Source organism: Notolabrus celidotus, chromosome 23 (genome assembly GCF_009762535.1).
Source record: "Notolabrus celidotus isolate fNotCel1 chromosome 23, fNotCel1.pri, whole genome shotgun sequence".
NCBI classification, from domain to species: Eukaryota; Metazoa; Chordata; class Actinopteri; order Labriformes; family Labridae; genus Notolabrus; species Notolabrus celidotus.
In genome coordinates, this window is record NC_048294.1 from 2,893,081 (window position 1) to 2,919,889 (window position 26,809).

The 26,809-nt window shown below is 44.4% G+C and overlaps 1 protein-coding gene across 1 annotated transcript in view; it reads right to left on the reverse strand.

The window, feature by feature from the left end:
• The window catches only part of exoc6b (exocyst complex component 6B), a 134,445-nt gene that overhangs the window by 93,298 nt on the left and 14,338 nt on the right, over positions 1 to 26,809 (reverse strand). The window contains exons 2-8 of the mRNA XM_034676475.1: positions 26,346 to 26,511; positions 26,199 to 26,246; positions 25,255 to 25,345; positions 25,076 to 25,121; positions 22,686 to 22,890; positions 8,622 to 8,807; positions 3,494 to 3,562 (exon numbers count right to left, since the gene is read on the reverse strand). Coding sequence (XP_034532366.1) covers positions 3,494 to 3,562; positions 8,622 to 8,807; positions 22,686 to 22,890; positions 25,076 to 25,121; positions 25,255 to 25,345; positions 26,199 to 26,246; positions 26,346 to 26,511 — 811 coding nt within the window. The remainder of the gene's footprint in view (positions 1 to 3,493; positions 3,563 to 8,621; positions 8,808 to 22,685; positions 22,891 to 25,075; positions 25,122 to 25,254; positions 25,346 to 26,198; positions 26,247 to 26,345; positions 26,512 to 26,809) is intronic.

Sequence of the window (26,809 nt, forward strand, 5' to 3'; positions counted from 1 at the left end):
GCAGAGGTCTTGATTGCAAACGGGATTTCAAATCCAGGTTTACTAGAAAAATAAATTGAACTGTTACGCGTGCCGAGTCATTCTCGTTTAACAATACAACTGTGTGTCTGGATGTGTGTGTGTGTGTGTGTGTGTGTGTGTGTGTGTGTGTGTGTGTGTGTGTCCGAGTGTGTGTGTGTGTGTTCCTTATTTTCCAGTCAATGCCTCGAGCCAGTTCAACAAACTGTGTTGGACTTTCTTGATTTCTTCTCTGACGGTAAATCTACGTCTCTGCCCAATGACCTGTCCATCAAACCGCAACACCACCCTAATGGATAAAATGGTTTCAGTGGAGTGTGTGAGGTGTGTGTGTGTGTGTGTGTGTGTGTGTGTGTGTGTGTGTGTGTGTGTGTGTGTGTTCGCCCAAAAAAACACATTCACATTCATTCAAGTGAGGCTCTGAGACGTCCTTTCCAAAACAACAACTCCATCCTCGCTTCTCTAGTTTACAGTCAGCCAGAAGTCTTTTATCGTTCACTGCTGGTTGCAAAAGAAGCCCAAAAATGCGGCTGTCTAACATCAGACCTCCACCAGATCCATGTCCGATCCGTCTCTGATCCACCACGGTCCAGCTCCGTGCTCTCTCATCCGTCAACACCCACCAATTGCGTTTTCAGAACTCAGCACGGCGCAGGACCGCCGGACAGCTGGAGTCATGTGACCGAGGTTTTACCCTGCGGTCATCACTGAATCAAGGATTCTCCTCCTCCTCCTCTCCTCATCCATGTTGTCTTTCTGGGTTTACAGAATTGGTTTCTATTCTAGTCAATGTGTTAACTTCCACTGGATCCACTCGTTGCATTCCGACTGTGTATCTGATCCGGCAGGTCAGAGTCCTCCGGATCAGATACACAAGACTTCTGTTTTTGCCGGATGCCGGAGCACGACGCATCATTCTCAACAGAGCAGATGGAGCGGGACAGGAAGTCAGGTTTCACCAAAACAAAATGAAAACATCCTGTTAATTTTCAGGATAAAACACTCTGTGTTATCACCAGATCGTATTTCACTTAACTACAACAACAAACTAAAGTCATGATGAGCGGATCCAGGCCTGGAGTCAACAGGTCAGAGGTTTTCAGAGGACCAGAAAGACAACATGGATGAGGAGAGGAGGAGGAGAATCCTTGATTTAGGGATTACCAAGGGAAAATCTCAGTCACATGACTCCAGCTGTCCGGCGGTCCTGCTCTCTGCGACGTCCTGAAAACACAACCGGTGGGTGTTGACGGACGTGAGAGCACGGTGCCGGACCGAACACAGATCTGGTGGATGTCCTGTGTTAGACCGCTAGGCCAACAACAGCACCTCCCGGTCTCATGACACTGACGGTAAACACTTGACACCACTGGAGCTGGTCCTAAAGCATGGCGCAACTCAAGGCGACAGGGCTCACAAGATCCAGCGACAAAGGTATCACATGCAAGAAGAACTCGTAAACGGAGCCAGGCCTGGAGTCAACAGGTCAGAGGTTTTCAGAGGACCAGAAAGACAACATGGATGAGGAGAGGAGGAGGAGGAGAATCCTTGATTCAGTGATTACAGCGGGGAAAACCTCGGTCACATGACTCCAGCTGTCCGGCGGTCCTGCTCCGTGATGTGTTCTGAAAACGCAACCAGTAGGTGTTGATGGACGAGAGCGCATGGAGCTGGACTGTAGCAGATCGGAGACAGACCAGACGCAGAAATGGAGGAAGTCCAATCTAAGCGTCGTAGAACAGACCGCTTTTCAAAATTCAAAAATTCCAAATTGCACAAAAATAATAGAGAAATCAGGTCACACGCTCCCATTGCTGGAACTTTAGTCATTGTTATAACGTAATAAAAGTTCCAATGGCAAAAATAAGATAGAAATTCTGGCGGACAAATCAAGAGACCTCCATGATGAGGACAGTTTCTACATATAGAGTCAAGGCATCCTGCACACAGACGTCTGTGCAGAAAATGATTCTCCTTCTTCAACATTAGATGCTTTTATTCATCTCATCCCATGTCGCTCTGCTAGGTTCAAAGTTGCATGATTTAAAGTTTGGGTAAAGTCAGGTTGAAAGAGTTTGTGCATGTGTGAATAAATCAGGACACTACTTGGTTCAGGTCGGGCTAAGTCCTGAGAAACATGAATGTAAATCTGTGTGAGGTCCCCTGAAGAAACGCGACCTCAGAGGTGAAGAGGTCAGACCTTTCAACACCTCCCCGACACAGAACACACTCCTTTCCTTTCCCCCCTCTGCTCCATCTTTCTTCTCCTCTCCTCTCTCTCCTTCCCTCTGCGTCGTGTTTTTCCTCTCGTCTTCCTGTTGTTGCCCCTTTCACCTCCTCCTGACCTCCTCCTTATCGCTCTGTAGCTTATTCACTCTCTCCTCTCACCTTCCTGTTGCCCCTCCGCTCACCTCTGACCTTCCTCTTCATCTCCTCTATCCTTATCGCTACCACTTCAATGCTTCTTTCAAGTCCAAGTCATCCTTTCACATCCCTCTCGTTCACCTTTCCCATCTTTCTGTCGCTCCACATCCGAACCCATCATTTGCTTCCGACCTGACCTGCATTGTCGTCTTTCTTTCTCCTCCCTCTCTCAAAGTCTCCCCCGTTCTTACCCCTTTGAACTTTTGTGACCTCTCTCTCGTCTTCCCCCTTAAACTCCCAGCCTGAGTCTCTCTCTCACGTCGCCCCCTCTACCCTCTCTCTAACCTCACTCCGCCTCTCTGCTCCCTCCATCGCTCTTTTCTCCCGTTCATTTTCTCCTTCCTGTCAAAGTTCATGCACTTCCTGTCCCCCTTCGCTCGCCAGAGAGCCTCACACACACACACACACACGCACACGCACACAAACAGAAACAGCCGACCCTCCTGGCCCGGTCGTGGCCCCTACAAGCCTTGAGGCACACACACAGAACCCAAAATGTGCATCTAACCCCGTCATGGCCCAGTCAACACCTCCACCCATGTCGCTTTCACTCTCCCTGAGATGAGACACACACAGACGCAATCTCTTTCTTTCTCACACACACACACACACAGAGTCACACACACACAGCAGTGGGCCGGTTGGAGTGAAGCCAGGCTCAAGTGGAGGCCTCCTCTTACAGCATCACATACACTTCGCCCCTCTGAACAGGAGCCGTGTGGTTTCTCTCCTTAAAGCTCCTCTGAGGGACCTTTACTGTGTCAGTTTGGCGCCCCCTGTGGACGAGGCGGTCATTGCTGATTTGGCCCTGTACATATCTCATTATAGCATGTCTTGATGGTGAAACTCATCCGTCTCGCAATCAAATGTATCACTCGTTGAGACTCTTTGATGTGACGTGGAAAAATCGTCGTATCATCTGCATACAGTCGAACGCTGTTCATATTAGAGGTGATAAAGAAGGACTGATCTGCTCATCAACCAGGCTGCTTTAGTGAGGAGGGAATAGAAAGAGGTATGGAGATGAGACAGAATGAGAGGATGAACTCACCAGCACAGTGTAGATATGAAGACAGCGGTACACTGGAGAGAAGTCCACCAGGTCATGAGCTCCTGGAACCTGCAGAGACACAAACTGTGCGATCAGACCGGATGAAAATAACAAAACGTAGAGGGCTCATATTAGAAATTTAAGATTTCAATGTATCTTGTCAAAACATTGTGAAAAACATCAGTAGTTCTTCTTAAAGCTCATGATCATATCTTTAAATGTCTGTTCTCTTCTGTTTCTCTCTCTTCTGGAACCCCCCAAGGTTTACCAGTGTTTAGAAACAGTAGAGAACTTACTATGGAAAAAGTAACTTAGAGAATAAATACAAATGAAACAATGTGAGTTTCTTTCAAATCAAGGACAGGATGTGAGTAAACATAATGCAGGGTTTACCCTACCATTATATTTATTTGATTTATTTGTAAAGGGACCATATTGGGGGGGGGGGGCGCGCCCCTTCAACAGCGGCACCCGCCCCCCTTGGATGTTCAGTTAATATTATTTCCTATATAGTGCCAGATCACAGCAGAAGTATATGACGCAACCACCAGAAGAAAAGCAGTAAAATATCTCTGCCTTTTTTAAGCGCTCTCAGGGCCATCTCTAATCTCTGGTAATAAAAAAATACATAAATACTTAAATAAATAATGATCAATAAATAAACAAACAGATTAGATAGATAGATAGGTAGGTAGGTAGGTAGGTAGGTAGGTAGGTAGGTAGGTAAGTAGGTAGGTAGTGAGGTAGGTAGGTAGGTAGGTAGGTAGGTAAGTAGGTAGGTAGTGAGGTAGGTAGGTAGGTAGGTAGATAGATAGATAGATAGATAGATAGATAGATAGATAGATAGATAGATAGATAGATAGATAGATAGATAGATAGATAGATAGATAGATAGATAGATAGATAGATAGATAGATAGATAGATAGATAGATATATAGGTAGGTAGGTAGGTAAGTAGGTAGGTAGTGAGGTAGGTAGGTAGGTAGGTAGGTAGATAGATATATAGGTAGGTAGGTAGGTAGGTAGGTAGGTAGGTAGGTAGGTAGGTAGGTAGGTAGGTAGGTAGGTAGGTAGGTAGGTAGGTAGATAGATAGGTAGGTAGGTAGATAAGTAGGTAGTGAGGTAGGTAGGTAGGTAGGTAGGTAGGTAGATAGGTAGGTAAGTAGGTAGGTAAGTAGGTAGGTAAGTAGGTAGGTAGTGAGGTAGGTAGGTATGTAGGTAGATAGATAGATAGATAGATAGATAGATAGATAGATAGATAGATAGATAGATAGATAGATAGATAGATGGGTAGATGGGTAGATGGGTGGGTGGGTGGGTGGGTGGGTAGGTAGATAGATAGATAGATAGATAGATAGATAGATAGATAGATAGATAGATAGATAGGTAGATAGGTAGATAGGTGGGTGGGTGGGTGGGTAGGTAGATAGATAGATAGATAGATAGATAGATAGATAGATAGATAGATAGATAGATAGATAGATAGGTAGATAGGTGGGTGGGTGGGTGGGTAGGTAGATAGATAGATAGATAGATAGATAGATAGATAGATAGATAGATAGATAGATAGATAGATAGATAGATAGATAGATAGATAGATAGATAGATAGATAGATAGATAGATAGATAGATAGATAGAATTGTTTTATGTAAATGTTTCATTTAAAGTTAACTCATTCTATAAAGTTTATTTTTGCACACTTTTCAAGCTGTAGAGTAACTGAGAGAGAGACATGGTAGAGAGATAGAGAGATCAAAACAGACAGAGTAAAAGAGAAGAGGAAGATCTTCTTCATCACTTCATTATTTCATCAGAAAGTTTTCTTTCCATCCATCCCTCTGTCCGTCTAACCATCCCACATTCCACTGCTTCCTCTCTGCCCACATCCTCCGTCTTCAAGAGAACAAAACAGTGACAATTTTACCCATTTTAACACACACACACACACACACACACACTCACACACTCACACACAAAGACACACAAAGACACAAGGTCACAAACACGATCAGAGTGAAAAAAACCTGCGCCCTCTCGCCCTCTGGAAAGTTTGCTTTCTGTAAAAATCATCGGACGCAAAGCACAATGCCAGCTTTGATGTGACCACACACACACGCACAAACACACACACACACACACACACCCTGAAACAAAGAGCTGAACCACTTTAAGAGAGAGGTGGAGGGAGAGGAGGGAGAGGAGGGATGGAGATAGAGAGGAGGAAGGTTAAAGGTGTGATAGTGAGATGGGGAGAGGCAATAAAAGTTAGGAATAAAAGGATAAGGTGTGAGGAGAGTCAGAGCGAGTAGAAAAAGAGAGAAGAGAGAAGAGAGAGAGAGAAAGAAGAGGACAGTCAGAAATGTACAAAAGGTGACGAGTGACAAGAACTCAGCAAAGAAACAAAAAAGAAGGAAAACAAGAAACAAAAGGTTCAAGAAGAAAAATAAGCAAAGAGAGGTCAGAAACAGAGAGAGGGGGAGAGGACTGTTAAAGAAGGGGAGAGTCCGGGAGGAAAGACATGGCAGGGGCAGGGATGGCGTGAGGAGACGATGACGGTTGGCATCGCCGCAGCCCTCGGCGCCAACGCGGTCGTAACCCCGCTGACCGAGGGGTCAGGCCTTTGTTCAGCCAAGGTCTTCCCGTGAAGAGGGTTGAGTGGAGTTTACAGGACGTAAATAAGCAGAGGGGGACGACAGGGACCTTAAAACAGAATGGCAGCACGGGGGTGACAAGTTCAGCTCTCTGTTCCTCCTCGGCCTCATTGTGCTCGGCTTTCCTCGACTTGGAACAACACGGCTGCGAACGGGGAGCCGCGGGGACAACTTCAAGAGTTCACAGCCCGATTTCTCTGTGTCCAGTCTCTTTGTCTCGGAGGAGTTCACCTTTAGAGAGGTCTGTAAACATGTTTGTGAGACCGTTCCTTAAAGCGGTCCCGTCTGTGAGTCGGATCATTGGAGAACAAAGCAGTGTGTGGATAAACTGGTGGTCCTTGAGTGTGTGACCTAAAAAAAGAATCAGTGCTGCCTCCTTAAAACGTCACTAAGAGTTTCCACAACAATAACTTCAACTAATGAAACTCTCTTTAAACTTATCCTGAGTGTCCTGAGGTTCCACAAGGTTCTCAAGCAAGACGATCATCCCCAACAGATGAGACCGGATCTGTTCTTCTGGCTTGAGACAGACTTAAAAACTCAATAAAACACCCTTAACTAATCCAAAAGCATCAATGTGAAAACTTTTTATTTCAAAATCAGAGAAGAGCCTCACATGTTTTGCAGAAGTTGCAAAAGTCACAGTTTTCCTGCCTTCTGTGTGTCTCTCTGCTCTGCCCTCTGTCACAGCCACTAGACCGCTAACTCTCCTCACTAACAGGTCGGCATAATGTGCATTTGGAACAAGGGTTCCGGGGTCTTTTAGCCCCCCAGAAGGTTCCTGTGCCCCCATTCTTGTCTGGGTTTCGACCAAGGACTGAAGTCCTGGGTAGATTGTGCAATTCAGGCCAGTGATGTATGGAGAAAAAAAGTAAATGCACTACACCACCAGACCAGTAGAGGGCAGTAAAACAAAGAGGAATGCCATTCATCACAGATGACAACATAGAAGCAGATGGATAGGCAGGTGTCATTATGAGCAACACAACAGTTAGCCTGTTAGCATGAAGAGACTCAGCTGGCGCTGTTTTAGATGGTGCTATATTTCATCACAGATGGATTCACTGAATCAACACGTGAGAGGAGATGGACGGTGTTATGGTTTAAACTGCGACCCTGTTAACTGGAGACTCTCAGCCGGATGCATCCCTCATAAACGTCTTTGGAGTCACTTTTAAAACTGGAACACCGGGAGGAGAGACGCATTCACGGTGGGCTGAGAGAAGACTACTGTTACAAGCTGCTAAATCAAGAGAATCACAGCATCTTCTTTTGAAAAGTACACACACATACAAAAAAGATAGAACAAATAAAAACTAATGAAAGAAAGAGAAATCAAGTGAATCACAGATGGACAAACAATGACTGGGAATGGTTTTTGGAAAAAAATGACAAAATAATAATAATAATAATAATTTTAAAAAAAATTGGAAGAAAAAATTTTGAAAAAAAGTTTTTGAAATAAATAATTTTCGAAAAAGAAAATTTGAAAAAAAAAATTTGAAAATTTTTTTTTGAAAAAAAAATTTTTGAAAAAAAAATTTTTTTTTTTAAAGTTTTGAATTTTTTTTTGAAAAAAATGAATGACAAAAAAAAATTTGAAAAAAAAATTTGAAAAAAAAATTGACAAAAAAGTTGACAAAAAAGTTGACTCGGAGCCTGTCGAAAAAATACATTTTCCTGAAATTTGAAATTGTGCTCCAAAATTAGAAAAACATGAAAAAAGTGAAAATTTTGCGCCTGTGGTTAAAAACATGGAAAAAGCAATGAATGAATCAACACGTGAGAGGAGATAAGCACGAGTAGCAAAGACGTTTCAACACGGCTTTAAAATCCTTTTGAACTCAAAAAGCCGTGGCAGAGATCGGCTGGTGTTTTGGTTTAAACAGCGACCATGTTAACTGGAGACTCTCAGCCGGATGCATTCCTCATAAACGTCTTTGGACGATCATTAAATATCTGATGAGGATATTTTAAAATCTTAATAAAAACTAAACTAGTTTTCATTCCCAGGAACTCCCTCTGTGTTTCAACAGCTGTGTAAACTCCACAAACACTGACATGTTCAGCTGAAGGTCTCCAGTATACAGGGTCACTTTTAAAACCGGAACACCGGGAGGAGCGACGCATTCACGGTGGGCTGAGAGAAGACTCACTGCGGTTAATCTACCAATCAGACACGTTCAGCATTGCAGGCCCTGACCCCTGAAAGTCCCGGGACCTTTGAAAAGTACTACCCCTCTAGCAGGGGCTTTTTAGGAGGGAGATTATCTACCCCTGAACTAAATTTAGACCCTGGGTCCTCCGGTTGAAACGCATGTAGTTCAGGGGTAAAGTTCCTCTGGTTGAAAAACGTCTATATACCGATGTTTGTTTGGTACTTTCAGCATCCAGTAAAGAGTGTGATGGGTCAGATGATAATCAGACAACTGTGTGTGTTTGTGTGTGTTTGTGTGTGTTGTTGTATTTTCTCACTTCATCCTCCTCCTCCTCCTCTTCATCCTCCACATCCAGAATCCCAGAGTCCTGTTCCGACACCGGGCTGCCTCCGTGTCCATCGCTTTCCGTCACCATCGCCGCCATCTCCTTTCTGCTGCGTCGGCCAATCAGAGCCCTGGGCTGCATGGAGACGGAGCTGTCCAGGGAGCGCTGCAGCTGGGCCTGAAAGACATCACAAAGACATACAGGTTTAGAATTCAACGATCAGAACAATCGGCCTTTCGGATGGGGGAACTTTTTGTTTTTTTCCTACATTTCCCAGATTCAAAGGAGGAGGAAGGGGAACTTTCATCTAGCTTTTTGGCACCACATCAGAACAGAAGAAGGTCTTTGATTCTGAGGGATCTGACACCAAATCCAGATGTTTGCTGATAACAATAAAACACCTCCTACAATCAACCTTGCTTGTAGCTGTCCAGACGTGTGCTGAGAATACACTAAAAATACTCCAGTAAACAAAACAAGCTCAGGTATGACTCAGACGACCTTCATATCCCTGCTTTTTATGACAGTTTGGGGAGAACTGTAAACTTGCGGATGGTGTAACAAGGTCAAGGTTAAAGGACCTCGGTGTGAAAACCTGCCACTCCTCGTCCCATGAAAGTTGGCGTGGAAATGACCAATAAAAAAAGGTGATTTACAAAAGCACACAAGAATGCATTACAGGAAGGGAAGAGCAGGAAGGATGAAGAGTCAATGAAACCCAAAACAAAAGCACGTAAGGTTAGAGCCGAGGACTTGAAAGCAGAGGCACAGACAGCGTTCACGTGTGATCCGCGCTGTGGCCCTGCGAAAACCTGAATGCTTGACCCCGACAGGGCCAGGGTTCACCGGCTCTGTTATGCTGTGGGAAGAAGTTTGCTGTCGTGGTGGGAGTCGACTTATCCCTACAGAGGACGAGAGCGCTGCACAAAGTGGTCTTATGATTGGACATTTCTGGGCTAATGGGAGCGGTCTCTTTGGGGATAATAGAGTTCAAAGCCAAACACAGCAATGAATGATGATATCATTGTTTGGGGATCGAGGCTTTATTGTTTTTAAGGTGCTTGGACAACACACAGACAACAACATGGTGGTACATTTCAAAAACAGAGTCTCAAAGGCTATCATGGCCGTGCAGAGGGGGTAAGGGCGACATGGCATTGGATACTGAGTGGCGTGGAATTAGAAATCTGGTACATTCCCATTGGATGTGATGGATACAAGGCAATAAATTACCAATGGGATGATAATAAAGAACAACCGACTTTTAGACAGTGGCGGCTGGCCAATAGAGGGTGCTTGGGCGCCACCCCACCACCCACCATATTTCAATAAGACAAGTAATACTCTGAACTGTATGTATATACATTTTAGATGAGCAAGATAAATATTATGTAGTTAATGATGATTAAAGTTGTTTCGTTCATCTGTGTTGTCTGATTGGTGACGTGTTTTCAACCCTGGGCGCAAAAATCTTTGGCTTTAGACTCTCGTTAAAAGTTTTACATGCGCAGTAGCTCCCCTTCAAAACAAGAGATAGGACCATGTCTGGGCGCACCTTCCTTGCGCCCAGAGCTGAATGCAGCTGGACAGGGCCGACGTCACCGCCGAGCCGTCTGTCGCAAAGTGCGGCTGATGGACAGGTCGGGCAGAGGTTGGAGACGATCGGTCAGAGACGCAGAATGGAGAAAGAGAAATTAAATAACTCCGTGAAATCACTTCAGACATCATCTTTTGAGAGGAGAACATACCAGGAGAAGTTCTACATGAAAGAGCACAGACCTGATCAGCAGAACATTACAATTGATCAGCAGTCCAAAGACAGACGGAGACAATACACCCGGTCTTTTTAAACCAGGACCTGGTTTAGCAACAAGGCTTGGCTAACTGCATGTAGTGAGGCTAATGCTTTATCCAGCTTTCCCTGCCTCCTTTTTCAAACATCAGGATCTGACCCAGCATGGATTAAGACAGGTATTACTGATTTGAAGCACTTTTCAGATGTGATACCTTAGTGCTTTTTGGAGTTATAGTCCCCCTTGGAGAAAACTCCACCAGCCGCCACTGCTTTGAGATATTGGTGTTACAATGGTAGAACTCAGAAGGTGATAACTGCTAATAATGGCGACCTCTATCAGCCCAACCGGCCTAATGCGTAACCAGATCTCAACCCAGTTGAACACCAAGAGTAGATTTGGGATTGATTTGTTGGAAAGCGCTCTTTGAAACCGTCAGCCACACCAAACAAGTCAGTATCTTTTAGAAGACTGGTTTTCATCCCTACTGGAAACATTCAAAGACTCATCAAGTCAACCCCAAGGTGCTCTGAGGGTTTGCTGGGGGAATTTGCTGCTCCATTATCTTACCAAGACATCTTGGTATCAACTGTCCATGCATTTATTTTGGTAAAATGACAATGACCAGGGGTGGGACACAGACAGAGGGAAATGGAGTCAGTCTCAGTGGAAAGACTCTCCAAAAAAACAATGCAATGAGCGAAGCAAATCCTTAATGCAAACCACGTCCTGTCTGTGTCTCTATCTATTTGTGGAGGATTTTGGGAAATGATGCATTCTGCTCCCTCTGCGGCGGCGTTGAATCAGGAATACTAAAAATAAGAATAATCAAAGAGGAAGTGTAGCTAAGAGGTTAATGGAAGCTTGTAACCAAGACAGAAAGAAAACAGAGTCACGTTTTTTTAATAGATGGCCAAGCCTACCTCCAGACTCTGATGAAGGAGGAGAGTTGTGGTCTGTTGTGGGTCACTGTAAAGACACTCAGCTGCAGCAGTTTGGCCTCCATAAGCAATCCAATGATTTGGTTTTGCAGTCATTTTAAAGTGTGAAGTAAATGTGAACATGGCGTTGATCCTCAAAACGCCACTTCCTCCTCTGTTAAGTCTTTTGCAAGGGTTGGCCACCAAAATATTTTGGTGGGAAAACCCTCTTAAAATCGGAGCTGAATGCATCTTTCCATCCCCACCCAGATCCGCCCTCAAACTCCACGTGAATGCAGGGACTTCCTCTGCCCTGCCCGGCGCCAGCACGTAGCCTACCTTGTGCACTTAAATCTGTCGATAAGGAAGTCAATGGATGCGTCAGAGGCTTCGAGCGCCGTGATTTTCGCCTGAAATGACAACGGTAATGAGAAAAACTGGTGTTCATGGCAGGGTGGATACCCACAAAAGCGGAGGATATGCTGGGGAGAATACAATGCCATCTTTGATCTGATGCCCACAGACATAGAAGACTAGTGAGTCATATCAGACAATGACTACAAACAAAATCAGAGGAAAGTCTGAATCCTGTGCATGGTAGCGAGTGAGAGGACACAGAAATGTGCCAAGGTGTGCCCTCGACAACAAACAATGTCCCAAAATATTCCCAGCAGTCCTTTCGCTCGTTCTTCAAGACCTCCACAACTCTTCAAAAACAAACAAGACAATCTTTTGGGGGAAAAAATGGCAAAAACTTCCAAATCCGTGAAGAGACGAGCCTTGTTTGGTCGGCAACACTTTCTACTCCGATAGCATTCCTCTCCAATCCGTCAGACGTCTGTTTTCTTTTCTTTCTCCAAACAAATTAACATAACTAGACCTCCAAAGACAGAATCCCACGAAAGGCCGACATGAGAGAGGCAGTCATGACAGAACAGCATCTGTCCTACAAAAGCAGACGCGGCGGATTTCGGACGTCAGCATCTACGTCAGAGATGTCCACTTGGTGATTGAACACGTCTCTCCAGCATTCCTCGACAGGTGTCTTTGTGTCTATTTGTGTCTTGAGGCATCCACTGGCATGCCGAGTATATGCTCATACCACCATTCATTCCCAGCCGTCACACAATACTGGGTTCTGTCCCGAAAAGGGGACCTTTCTAAACGCTTCTTTTGTGGCGTTCCTCTTCAGGGGCGGCAATTGAAGCTCAAGTGCAGGAATCTGCGTCATCCCTTGGGTTAGGGTCTGTATGAAAATAGGACGACTGGAGTGGGGAACATGGGAAAAAGAGGCAGAGGAGAGGGCCCAACGGGAAGAAGAAGAAAAGGTTAAAGGTATTGGGAATGAATAGCGATGACGAAGAGGTAGACAGGAGGTCATAGAGGGTAAAAAGTGTCCAGAAGACGAAGAACAGGGACCAGAACCTGAGCCACACTATGATAAGCTCAGCGCAAAGTGACTGTAAATATTGGATAATAATCAAATGTAACACTGTAGCAACAACACAAGAAAGCTAATCATGGGGTGCCATTGGCCTAGTGGTCTAAGTGCGCACCCCGTACACAGAGGCTATAGTCCTTCTCGAAGAGGTCGCAGGTTTGATTCCAACCTTGACCCTTTACTGCATGTCCTCCCCCACTATCTACTCCCCACATGTCCTGTGTCTCTTCAGCTGTCCTATACATTAAAGGCAAAATGCCCAAAAATATAGCTTCAATAAAAAAAATAAAGTCAATCATTAAGGATGAGCTCATTTTGAGACTTTCTGGTGACTTTCAGTCCTTTTACAGGTCTGAGCAAATAAAGTGACAAAAGTTACAAGGCGTGTGAAACTGGTGCAACCATTTTTGAAACGTGGGGTCCATGCCGCTCTGGAGGGGGACCAGAAAAACTCTTATTTTTGAAGACAGAAATAAACAACATCCCATTCAGGGTTGCAAGAGCCTATCCTAGTCAATCCTATCCTTAGCATGTCTTTGGAACTTTTGGAATTTTTGTTTTGGACTTGGCAGGATGCGGAAGGACCCGGAGAGAATCCATGCATGCACAAGGAGAACATGCAAACTCCAGACAGAAAGCCAGGGTTTGAACCAGGAGCCGCCTTCTTTTTTTGTTTTTTAATAATAATAATAATAATAATACATTTTATTTAAAGGCGCCTTTCTCGGCACTCAAGGACACCGCACAGATAGAAATATATATATACACGAATTCACATTAAAGGAAACAAAATCAGAGTCAGAAATGAAAACAATATAAACTAACAAGGGGTAAGAAAAAAATAGAAACAATTAACAAAATGACAGAGCAATTGGAGTCAGACGGAGTAAGCGGTTTTGAACAGATATGTTTTGAGTTGTGATTTCAAATGGGGGAAAGAATCTGTGTTTCTGAGTTGAGGTGGCAATGAGTTCCAGAGACGGGGAGCAGAGCGGCTGAATGCTCGGCTCCCCATAGTGGTGAGAGGGGCGGAGGGGACAGACAGGTGTATGGAGGAAGAGGATCTGAGGGAGCGGGAGGGAGTGGGAACATGGAGGAGGTCGGACAGATATGGGGGGGCGAGGTTGTGGATGGTCTTGAATGTCAACAGAAGGACTTTGAACTGAATGCGGAACTGAACAGGGAGCCAGTGGAGCTGTTGGAGGACAGGAGTGATGTGGTGGATGGAGGGGGTTCGGGCAATGATACGGGCAGCTGAATTCTGGACCAGTTGGAGTTTATGGAGGGATTTGTGAGGGAGGCCGAAGAGGAGAGAGTTGCAGTAGTCCAGACAGGAAGTGACAAGGCTGTGGACAAGGATGGCGGCTGTGTGAGGGGTGAGGGAGGGGCGGAGACGATTGATGTTACGAAGATGGAAGTAGGCAGTCCGGGTGATGTTATTGATGTGTGATTGAAAGGATAATGTGCTGTCAAGGATGACACCCAGACTCTTAACCTGGGGGGAGGGTGAGATGGAGGAGTTATCAATGGTGAGTGAGAAACTATTGGATTTGGATAGAGTGGATTTGGTGCCAATGAGGAGAACCTCGGTTTTATTGCTGTTTAATGTAAGGAAATTTAGGGTGAACCAGGTTTTTATTTCAGAGATGCAATCAGTGAGGGAGGTGGGTGGGAGAGTGGACGAGGGGTTAGTGGTGAGGTAGAGCTGGGTGTCATCTGCGTAACAGTTTTTGCCTTTATGGATAGGACAGCTGAAGAGAGACAGGACATGTGGGGAGTAGAGAGTGGGGGAAGACATGCAGCAAATGGTCGCGTCTGGAAGTCGAACCGGCGACCTCTGCAACGAGGACTATAGCCTCTGTATGTGGGGCACTTAGACCGCAAGGCCACTAGTGCCCCAAACCAGGAGCCTTCTTACGTGATTTACCATTAACACTACCAGTTCAGGACAAGTATTATTGTTTGAAGTGGCAACATTTTTGTAAACCATAGTAAGAAAAACCTTTCCTGGACAATCATATTAAACCAGTTTGGCGAAACGAAGGTCCTTTAGATCAGTGGTTCTCAAAGTGGGGTCCTGGGACCCCTGGGGGTCCGCGAACCATAGCGTGGGGGTCCGTGAAATAATTTGAATACATTTCTAATGAATTATAAAATTGTGCTGTCATTACAAACAGCATATACACCATTGTTATGATACCATTTAGTGGCTCGAAGGGATATGCGAGTCTTGCTTCTGTTAATTTTCTGAAAGCGTTTAAGATCAATTACTTGAAAAGTATAAATGCTGTCATGTTGAGTCCACAAGGAATGAAATGACCCTCTGTTTTAAAGGATACAGGTGGGATTTACTGGATTCAAATTGAAGTGTTATCTGTTTATCACTATGGTACAGGTCTGAAGGATTTACATTGATACGTTTTACAATACAAATAGTTCCAAGGGCAACTAAGAGTGAGAATGGTAGTAAGCATGTGCTTAATCTGTGTTACAACTATGAGGGGGTCCTTGGACAATTTTCTCACCTGTAAGGAGTCCCTGGCTCCAAAAAGTTTGAGAACCCCTGCTTTAGATGATTGTTGGACTTGGACTTGGTCATTTCATGTCTAATTAATTGTCCTTTTATTCCAATATCCTTGCAGCGCTTGTTAGAAGATGAAAGGTGCATATTACAATAATTTTGTGAGCAGTTTAGGACATGTACCACCAAGGCAAAAAAGGATGATTTGGTTGCAGTTTTTTTCCAGTTATTTGTGAGTAAACAGATTTTTGGATGGAACAAACAGAGAAAATATGGATGACTGTCTTTTAGGATGTAGAGAAACATTTAAAACTGTTAAAGAAAGTCTGTATTTCTGTGAGAGTGAGGTCCAGAAACACTCCTGTAGACACAGCGTATCACCAGTAGTCCCACAAAACAAAGAGAACCAAGATCTCCATGAATGCTTCTTCAAATTAAGATAATATTCAACATGTGTTTGGGACCTTTTTCTGATTTGGTCAATTTAAAAATCACTTTGCAGCAGTTTTAATATAACACTTGTTGGGTATTGGCGCCAGAGTACGGCGAAACCACCTGCATGGAGAAACAATGAGGTTTACTCTCAGTGCACTGCACAGCTGGGTCATGTAGTCAAATATTAAATATCAATTTGGCACTGTGTGTAGAAAAATGTTCTGTATTTAATGACTCGCATCAGGATTTGGGTCAAAATCCTGACTCGGACATCCCCGCTATAGATCACTTTTTGGCAAGCACACCGTGAACGAGGAATAATGGTGTCCGGAGGCAGTGAACTGTGGAGCATTATTCTGCAGACAACACACACACACACACACGCACACACACACACACACACACACACTATAAAAGTATTTTTTCCTCTGATGGTTCAGTACAGTGACGGAGCGCGTGCCCTCCGCCACCCTCGCTGCACGCGCACGCATGTGTGTTCAGTAACTAGATACAGGTAATCAATCTTCTTCTACTTCACAGGCCCGGCAATCTGTTTCCCATTAGTGTGTGAGTGTGTGTGACCCTGTGTGTGTATGTGCATGTGTGTGTGTGTGTGTGTGTGTAACTACCAAATACACAGCAGAAGCTCTGAACTTGTCCTTTACTGAAAGTGAATGGAAGAGGAAAAAAAGAGGAGCGAGACAATGAAGGAAGGAGGGAAGTGGATGGAAAGATGAGGAGATGGAAAGACAGAGACTGGAGAGAGAGAGAGAGAGAGAGAGAGAGAGAGAGAGAGAGAGAGAGGGAGAGAGAGAGAGAGAGGAAATGTGATGTGACAGAGAGAAATGACCGACCACAAGAAAGAGTTAGAAAAAAGAGACAGGTTTGGTGATATCAAGATAATCTCTCTTTTCTTTTCTTCTCCTTCATTACTGTAAACAGATGGAAGACAAAAACAGTTCAGATTTTAAACAGCCAGTATAACTCCAGGCCACTTGGCCATCAAACTCAGCAGACTCCCTGGATTACCATCAGAAGTCTCTGGTGTTGTTGTGGATCAGAATGTGGAGGTGAGTAGAGATCTAATCCTACAGGGCAGGTGGGGATAGTACCATACCTGTAACTCAGGATATTGATATTATCTATTAACTTGTAAAATCCTTGGTCTCCTACATTGTTCTCCTACCTTGGTCTTCTACCTTGATCTCCTACATTGTTCTCCTGCCTTGGTTTCCTGCCTTGGTCTCCTACCTTTATCTCATACAATTTTCTCCTATCCTTGTCTCCTGCCATGGTATCCAACTTTGGTCTCCTAGATTGTTCTACCTTGGTATCATACATTGTTCTCCTACCTTAGGAACCTACCTAGGTCTGCTACTTTGGTCTCCTATATCCTTCTCTTACCTTAGTCTCCTGGACTGGGCTCTTACCTTTGTCTCCTGCCTTCGTCTCCTACATTGTTCACCTACTTTGGTCTCTTACCTAGGTCTACAACATTGTTCTCCTACTCTGGTCTCCTGCCTTTGTTTCCTACATCGTTCTCCTACATTGTTCTCCTCCATTGGTCTCCTACATTAGTCTCCTACATTGGGCACCTACCTTGGTCTCCTGCCTTGGTTTTCTACCTTGGTCTCCTACAATGTTCTCCTACCTTGATCTCCTGCCTTGATCTCCTACATGTTGTCCTACCTTGGTCTCCTACCTTGTTCCCCTGCTTTGGTCTCCTACCATGTTCCCCTACTTTGGTCTCCTACCTTGGTCTCCTCTGTTTTTCTCCTACCTTGGAACCCAACCTTGGTATCCCAGATTGTTCTATCTTGGTCTCCTACCTTGTTCCCCTGCTTTGGTCTCCTACCATGTTCCCCTACTTTGGTCTCCTACCTTGGTCTCCTGTGTTTTTCTCCTACCTTGGAACCCAACCTTGGTATCCCAGATTGTCCTACCTTGGTCTCCTACCTTGTTCCCCTGCTTTGGTCTCCTACCATGTTCCCTTACTTTGGTCTCCTACCTTGGTCTCCTGTGTTTTTCTCCTACCTTGGAACCCAACCTTGGTATCCCAGATTGTTCTATCTTGGTCTCCTACCTTGTTCCCCTAATTTGGTCTCCTACATTGTTCTCCTACCTTGGTCTCCTACCTTGGTCTCTTACCTTGTTCATCAAGATTCTTTCTGCCTTTTCTTTTTCACGCTCTTAAGTGTTTCTTCCTTCTGTTTCACTTATCTCCTTGCACACCATCTTTCACCTCACTCTTCTTTCACACCTTGCTCTCTCCTTAATCATCCTCCTTTCCTTATACTTTCACTTTCTCCTCATCTTTGATCCGTTCTTCTCATCTCTAACCTTTCATCTCTTCCCTGTACACCTCCTTCTCTCTGTGTCTCTTCCCCATCTCCAAGTCTTAAACCCTTTCGTCTTCTTGGCACTCTTCTTCTCCACCCATCTTCCTCCCTCTCTCCTCTTCTTCTTCTTCTTCTATGGGCATGTGGCAGCAGACAATAGCTCCATTGTAAGCCCTGTACTCTCCTCCGTCTCCTCCCTCCATCCCCTCCTCCTCCTCTTTCCCTCCCCAGATCTATTTATTTTCACATCCTCGGCGGAGGGAGTCGTTACGACGGCCGGGTACAGAGAGTCGGAGCTAATTTGGAACAGAGCGCAGCAGAGAGACACACAGTCTGCGCAAGGAAGAGACGGAGAGAATGAAGAAAGAGAGACAAAAGAAAGTGAAGACAGAAGAAGAGCTCTGTAACACACACACACAGCCAAACATTTGATACAACATAATCCCAGTGTCAGTGTCAAGCTGCTGACCTCTGAGGTTTCCATAATCTGTCTTGTAATTAGTGGTTAGCAGAGTTAGCGGTTAGCTTCTTCAGTGGATTTCCTGCCCCAATGATCCTCAAACTGCGATCCCAGGACCCCCCACCTGAGGGTAGCTGAAGGGTCCGGGGTGTGAGGATGAGGTGTGATGAGACTTGTGACTCCTACAAGATTCATCTGGACCACGAGGAATCTGAATTTACTTCCCAGTCGTTCCGACGCTTTAATAGAAGATTGCATCATCAGCGTCTGGAAGTTATACTGGTGCCAAAACCACGACAGGAATGCCTTCGATACAAAAATCTGATGTCAGCAAGTCGCCAGTCCTTTCACCGAGTCAGTGCTGTGATTTATCAGTGCACCCCCTCAAAGAGTCCTCTTCATTCCTCGGACAATCATTCTTCTTTGCAGATACAAACAGAAGACTCAGAGAAAATGGAAACGGGAGTATCTCTGGTCTTGTTCACGGTGAAGGTACAATGCTTCGACAGATTTACAGGCGGGTTGGTGCAGCATCAGCAAAGTGTGGGGCGTCGTACTGGACCGTCATGGTGAAGAGGAAGCTGAGCTCAAAGTCCAAGCTTTCTATCTACCTGTTGAAGTTCCAACCTTCCCCTCTGGTCAGTCATGAGCTTTGGACAGTGACTGAAAGACTGAGATCCAGGCTACAAGCTGTCAAAATAAGTTCCCTCTGATAGAGGAAGCTGAAGAAGCTTGGAGTAGAGCTGCTACTCTTTTGCTTAAACAGGTGGCCAGTTGAGGTGGTTCAGGCTTCTGATCTGGATGCCTCCTCTCAAGGGTTTTTAATGCACGTCCAGCTATTACAAGGAGATCTCAGAGTAGATCCAGAGCTGGTCCCAGGGACTAGATCCCAAGAGAACTCCTCAGAGTCCTCCAGGAGGGGTGGGACAATGTTGTAGGAGAAAGGGATGACCGGGTTACAATAAAGAGAGAAATAAAGACAGCAAGAAAGATACAATGAAATGAAGCAAGAAGGCAAAAAAGAAAGAAGAAAAAAGAAAGAAAGAAAGAAAGAAGAAAAAAGAAAGAAAGAATGAAATAAAGCAAGAAGGCAAAAAAGAAAGACAGAAAGAAGAAAGAAAGAAAGAAAGAAAGAAAGAAGAAAAAAGAAAGAAAGAAAGAAAGAAAGAATGAAATAAAGCAAGGCAAAAAAGAAAGGCAGAAAGAAGTTAAAAAGTCAGAAAGAAGAAAAAAGAAAGAAAGAAGGCAAAAAAGAAAGAAAGAAAGAAAGAAGAAAAAAGAAAGAAAGAAAGAAGTTAAAAAGTCAGAAAGAAGAAAAAAGAAAGAAAGAAGAAAGAAAGAAAGAAAGAAAGAAAGAAAGAAAGAAAGAAAGAAAGAAAGAAGAAAAAAGAATGAAATAAAGCAAGAAGGCAAAAAAAGAAAGACAGAAAGAAGAAAGAAAGAAAGAAAGAAAGAAAGAAAGAAAGAAAGAAAGAAAGAAAGAAAGAAAGAAAGAAAGAAGGAAAGATAGAATTAAATAAAGCAAGAAAGGCAAGAAAGCAAAAAAGCAAAAAGAAAGATTGAAAGAAAGACAAACAAAAAGAAAGAATAGAAAAAAGAAAGACAGACAAACAAAAAGAAAGAATAGAAAAAAGAAAGAAAGAGAGAAAGACAGACAGAAAGAAGGCAAAAAAGAGAGCAAGAAAGAAGGCAAGACTATTGCTGCTCTTCAGAGACAAGAGAAAGAGAGAAGGAAAACTGAGTCAATATATTCTTTCTTTTCACCCCTTCATTTATTCACTCTGTTTTTCACTCCTGACCTTCTGAAGAAATAATAAATAATAAATATATATTCTGAATCTGAGTTCAACCTGTCACATCACCTGTCCATCATCCTAACAGGGCGAGCTCATATCATCTCTAGAACTGGATAAGACCCGGTTTGAGCCAATCAGAGGAGGCTCTGTTTTGAACCCTGCAGAGGAGCGTCTTCATGTCTTTCCCTCTCTGTGATGAAGAGGTGAGTGGATTCACTCAGAGCGAGGAGCGATCCTTCAGTGACACCTAGAGGACAGAACGAAGCTCCGCACAGAAGCTGGAGATTCAAACACTTTCATCTCCACAGTCTGTCGTCGGCCGCTCCGTCCTCACTCCCGCTCCTCCCCTTCATCCTGCCATCCCGAGGAACGACATTCCCAAAATAACGGAGGCGCACAAATAAACACGAGGCCTCACTTTGAGCGGCGAGGGGACGCAAAACACACAAACACACACTCATGTCGGACTTCCTCCTTCGACCTTGGAAAACAGAAAAACAATTAGGTAAGTGCTGAAAGGCCTCGTCTCTCAGAGTGTGTGTGAGTGCGTGTGTGTGTGTGTGTGTGTGTGTGTGTGTGTGTGTAACTGTGTGTGTGTGTGTAACTGTGTGTGTGTTCATTGATGGGCCATGGCGTCTCCTACAGCGCCTTTATGTTCGTTTACTGGCAGCTGAACCACAGAGCAAGAGTCTCTCTCACTCTCTCACACACACACACACACACACACTCACACACGTACATACACACACACACAGGCTGCTTCTGATTAACAGACAGAGAGAAAAGAGATGATGGAGAACAATACACAGTTGTGGCTTGAGGCCTGATAGTCAAACCAGCGGCAGTGTTCAGACGTTATCATTAAACAAACACACACACACACACACACACACACACACACACACACACACACACACACACACACACACACACACACACACACAGTGTAAAAACTGAGGAAGGCAGAGGACCAAGCAGTGCCTCTTTATGTCACCTAGGTCTGACTTGGCCGGTCGCCGATTAAATTAGCAACATAAATCCACATAACATCGTCCATCTCAATCAATAATTCAGACAGTCTTTCATTGCTCTCTTCCCTGTGTCTAAAAAACCTGCAGCATCTAACATCACACTTCCAGCTTGAGTCATGTGACCGAGGTTTTCCCGCGGTAATTACTGAATCAAGGATTCTTGACCGTCCGGCGGTCCTGCTCCGTTTCCAAAAACGCAACCTGTGGGTGTTGACGGGCGAGGGAGCACAGAGCTGGACCGCAGCAGATCAAATTTGAGGGCAGCAGTGACTTGGATGAGGATTTTTGACTGTGCACAGTCTTGATATTTGATATTTGACATTTCTTAACATATTTCATCTTAAAGATCACGTCAGGACTTAAAAAAGTAGGCTAAAAACAAATTTCTTAATGTAGGTAATGTGTGTTTCATGCATTATGATGTTCGTTACAGGGTCTCATTTCCCTCTTTTGAACTGAGATTTCTGGAGTCCTTGAGCTCCCTTGTCTCGTAGGTTCCTCTGGATCTCTGCTGTAGATTCCTTTTTTCGGGGGTCTTTCTTTCTTTCTTCCTTTCTTTCTCTTGCCTTCCTTCCTTCCTTCTTCTTTCTTTCATTCCTTCCTTTTTTCTTTACTTCATCCCTTCTTTCTTTTTCTTTCTTTTATTTCCTTCCTTCCTATCTTTTATTCATTTTTCTTTTCATTCCTTTCTTTCTTTCCCTCTTTGTTCTTTCCATGTTTCTTCATCCTTTATGTCTCCTTTTCTTATCCCGTCCTTTCCTTCTTTCCTTTCCTTCACCATTTATTCTCCACTTTTTCTTTCTTTTCATCTCCCTCACTTTTCTCTTTTCTTAGACCTTTCTGGAGTCCCTGAGCTCCCTTGTCCCGTAGGTTCCTCTAACCTGCTGCTGTAGACGTGCCAGACTCCAGCTGCTACAGCCACTACTATCCGTCTCCCCACTATCATCTCTCTCTCTCTCTCTTCATCTCCCTCTATCCCTCTCTCCAACACGGTAGGTCTCAGCAGATGTGTGTCTAACATGAGTCTGGTCCTGCTGGAGGTTTCTGCCTGGTAAAGGAAGTTTGTCCTCGCCACTGTAACTTGCTAAATGCTGCAAAGTGCTCTGCTCATGGTGGATTAAGGTGGGGTCAGACTGAGTCTTATCCTGTCTTGGTGTTGGGTCTCTGTTCATAATTTGACATAGAGTGGTCTAGACCACAGATTGGCTTCTGTGCCATGTGTTGGTGTCAGATCTCAAGATGAGTGCAGAGAGTGTGAGGACAAAGAGGTCATGACTCTTCCAAAGATGTTTCAGGGTAATCGTGGGGTGTTCATGTACCTGTTTCATGGCGGTCTCTCCGATCTTGTCCGAGTGTTTCCGGATGCTCTCCAGGAAGTCTCTGAGCTGCGTCATGGCCGTGTCTCTGATCTGCGTCCTCAGTTTGGGGATGTTTTCCGCCATGATGGAGCAGAACCGGTACTGACCGGCGCGGGGGAGACACGTGTGCTCCAGCTGCTCCAACGTCCGCAGAGCTGGGTAGTACCTGACACACACACAGACACACAGACACACACACACAGTCCAGTGAGTTTATTCACTCCATCATCAGAGAGTCTGTTGAGTCCTGCAGACTTGATTTAAAGTTCAGGTGAAATCAAAATCATCCAGGGAATCTTTTTATGTGTTTGAGCTTCTGTTTTTGTCGCACAAAGTTAAACACACTTAGATACACCTCAGGGATATTTGGCACACACACACACACACACACACACACACAAACACACACACACACACAAGTCTTCTCTCCAGGAGCAGAGGCTGCTGGCTGACCTCTCACTGCTCTCTGCCGCAGGACACAGAGAAGAAGAAAAACACACAAACAAACGACAAGTTTATGACCGAGCAGACTCCTGTCTGCAGGTCGGGCTGAGGGCAGGGAGGAGAGAGACCTGAGCTACCGTTCATGACGCTCTGGCTCCCTCTAGTGGCCAAAAGTTAGAACTACAATAGAGCAACTGTAGGCGTTTTTGACCGGTGGACTTAAGGTCTAAAATTGGTTCAGGGGTAGATCATCTCAACCCTAAAAAGTCCCTGCTAGGGGGGGGGAAGTACTTTTCAAAGGTCCCGGGAATTTTAGGGGGCGGGGCCTGCAATGCTGAACGTGTCTGATTGGTAGATTAACCGCAGTGTTTTTATTCTACCGGTCGTCCACAATAACATCACACACATCTGTGATTCACTTGATTTCTCTTTCTTTCATTAGTTTTTATTTGCTCTATCTTTTTTGTATGTGTGTGTACTTTTCAAAAGACTTTTCATTCATTGCTTTTTCCATGTTTTTAACCGCAGGCGCAAAATGTTCACTTTTTTTTTATTTTGGAGCACAATTTCAAATTTCAGGAAAATGTATTTTTCCAACAGGCTCCAACATTTTTGTCAAAAAAAAAAAATTCTAATTTTTTTTTTCAATTTTTTTTGTCAAATTCATTTCTTTCAAACATTTTTTCAAAACTTTTTTTTCAAACAGTTTTTCAAAACTTTTTTTTCAAACTTTTTTTCAAAACTTTTTTTTCAAACATTTTTTCAAAACTTTTTTTTTCAATAACTTTTTTCAAAAATGTTCGTCATTGTTTGTCCATCTGTGATTCACTTGATTTCTCTTTCTGTCATTAGTTTTTATTTGTTCTATCTTTTTTGTATGTGTGTGTACTTTTCAAAAGAAGAAGCTGTGATTCTCTTGATTTAGCAGCTTGTAACAGTAGTCTTCTCTCAGCACACCGTGAACGCGTCTCTCCTCCCAGTGTTCCGGTTTTAAAAGTGACCCTGTAAACTGGAGACCTTCAGCTGAACGTGTCAGTGTTTGTGGAGTTTACACAGCTGTTGAAACACAGAGGGAGTTCCTGGGAATGCAAACTAGTTTAGTTTTTATTAAGATTTCTAAATATCCTCATCAGATATTTAATGATTGTCTAAAGACATTTATGAGGGATGCATCCAGCTTAGAGTCTCCAGTTAACAGGGTCGCCGTTTAAACCAAAACACCGGCCGATCTCTGCCACGGCTTTTTGAGTTCAAAAGGATTTTAAAGCCGTGTTGAAACGTCTTTGCTACTCGCGCTTATCTCCTCTCACGTGTTGATTCATTCATTGCTTTTTCCATGTTTTTAACCGCAGGCGCAAAATTTTCACTTTCTTCATGTTTTTCTAATTTTGGAGCACAATTTCAAATTTCAGGAAAATGTATTTTATCGACAGGCTCCAGGTCAACTTTTTTTTCATTTTTTTTTTTTTTTTTTTTTTTCAAATTTTTTTGTCAAACTTTTCTTTTTCAAAAAAAAAGAAATTAAATTTTTTTTTTTCAAAACTTTTTTTTCAAACTTTTTTTTCAACTTTTTTTTCAAAAACTTTTTAAATTTTTTTCTTCCAATTTTTTTGTCAATTTTTTCCAAAAACCATTCCCAGTCATTGTTTGTCCATCTGTGATTCACTTGATTTCTCTTTCTTTCATTAGTTTGAAGAAAGAAAGACAAAGACAAAAAGACACCATCCGATCTCTGCCACGGCTTTTTGAGTTCAAAAGTATTTTAAAGCCGTATTAGTTCCGGGGGAAGTAGATCTGGGGGCCAAAAGACGCCAGAACTCTTGGTAGAAATGTAGGGCTCCAAAAAACATGGAGACAGGAGGTGGCAGATGAGACTACGTTTAAGAAAGAGAGATAACTGGACGTACCTCTTGGCCCTCATCTGCTCCTGCAGTCTGCTGTACATCTCCAGGACTGAGAGGAGAGAGAGAGATGAACACATGAATGATTTCGTCCTTGAGAATGTATCTTGTTGTTTGTGTGATGAATTGTGTGTGTGTGTGTGTGTGTGTGTGTGTGTGTGTGTGTGTGTGTGTGTGTGTGTTACCTGGCAGACAGTGCGTCAGTTTGTCGATGGTGGTGGCGATGTTCCTCTGCTGGACCCGACACTGCTGCAGCTCCTCCATGGAGCCGATGAGCTGAAGAGAGGAGAGAGAGGAGGTGAAGAGAGGAGGTGAAGAGAGGAGTGAGGAGGTGAAGAGAGGAGAGAGGAAAGAGGAGGTGAAGAGAGGAGGTGAAGAGAGGAGAGGAGGTGAAGAGAGAAGAGAGAGGAGGTGAAGATAGGAGGTGAAGAGAGGAGAGAGGAGGTGAAGATAGGAGGTGAAGAGAGGAGAGAGGAGGTGAAGAGAGAAGAGAGAGGAGGTGAAGATAGGAGGTGAAGAGAGGAGAGAGGAGGTGAAGAGAGAAGAGAGAGGAGGTGAAGATAGGAGGTGAAGAGAGGAGAGAGGAGGTGAAGAGAGAAGAGAGAGGAGGTGAAGAGAGGAGAGAGAGGAGGTGAAGAGAGGAGAGAGGAGGTGAAGAGAGGAGAGAGAGGAGGTGAAGAGAGGAGGTGAAGAGAGGAGAGAGGAGGTGAAGAGAGGAGTGAGGAGGTGAAGAGAGGAGAGAGGAAAGAGGAGGTGAAGAGAGGAGGTGAAGAGAGGAGAGGAGGTGAAGAGAGAAGAGAGAGGAGGTGAAGATAGGAGGTGAAGAGAGGAGAGAGGAGGTGAAGATAGGAGGTGAAGAGAGGAGAGAGGAGGTGAAGATAGGAGGTGAAGAGAGGAGAGAGGAGGTGAAGAGAGAAGAGAGAGGAGGTGAAGATAGGAGGTGAAGAGAGGAGAGAGGAGGTGAAGAGAGAAGAGAGAGGAGGTGAAGAGAGGAGAGAGAGGAGGTGAAGAGAGGAGAGAGGAGGTGAAGAGAGGAGAGAGAGGAGGTGAAGAGAGGAGAGAGAGGAGGTGAAGAGAGGAGCAAAACCCTGAGAGGACGGACGTGATGTTTGTGAATCTGTTAACTTACTTCTTTTCCGTCATCCTGAAGACGCCGGTTTGTCTCCGTCACCTGACTCTGAGAGGAGGAACAAAGAAAGAAGAAGAAGTCAGTCATTCAGCACAGACTACATCTCTACACCTCTCTCTCAGGTCTCTTCCTCCTCCTCCTCCTCACCTTGAGTTTCTGCGCCTCCCCTCGCACTTTGAGCAGCTCCGTGATGGAGTCCACGAAGCCCTGGAAGTGATGGTTACACATCTTCTCGATCTCCCGGTCGTGGTTCCTGATCCGAGCGTCCAGCTTCTCCATGAAGAGGCCATGTTCCTGACCGTCGTACACCGACCTGCAGAGGAACAAACACCAGATATGAGTTCATGTTGATCCCTGTATTATTCAGGATCCAGAAATGAAGGTAGGCTTGGGTGCAGTGACATGAAGTGTCCATGAGGGGGCGGTCCTGCAGCGCTCAGATGAGCCTGTAGTTATTCTGAGTGACTCCACAATGGTAGTTAGAAGCTGCTCCAGGACATGTCAACAGTGCTGTGTAAAGGGAAATCCTGTGCACACAGCTACATTGTAAGTGTACACAGAGTTTCCTTTATGTTATTGTATTCTATTTCTGCAGGGAGCAACCAAGAAAC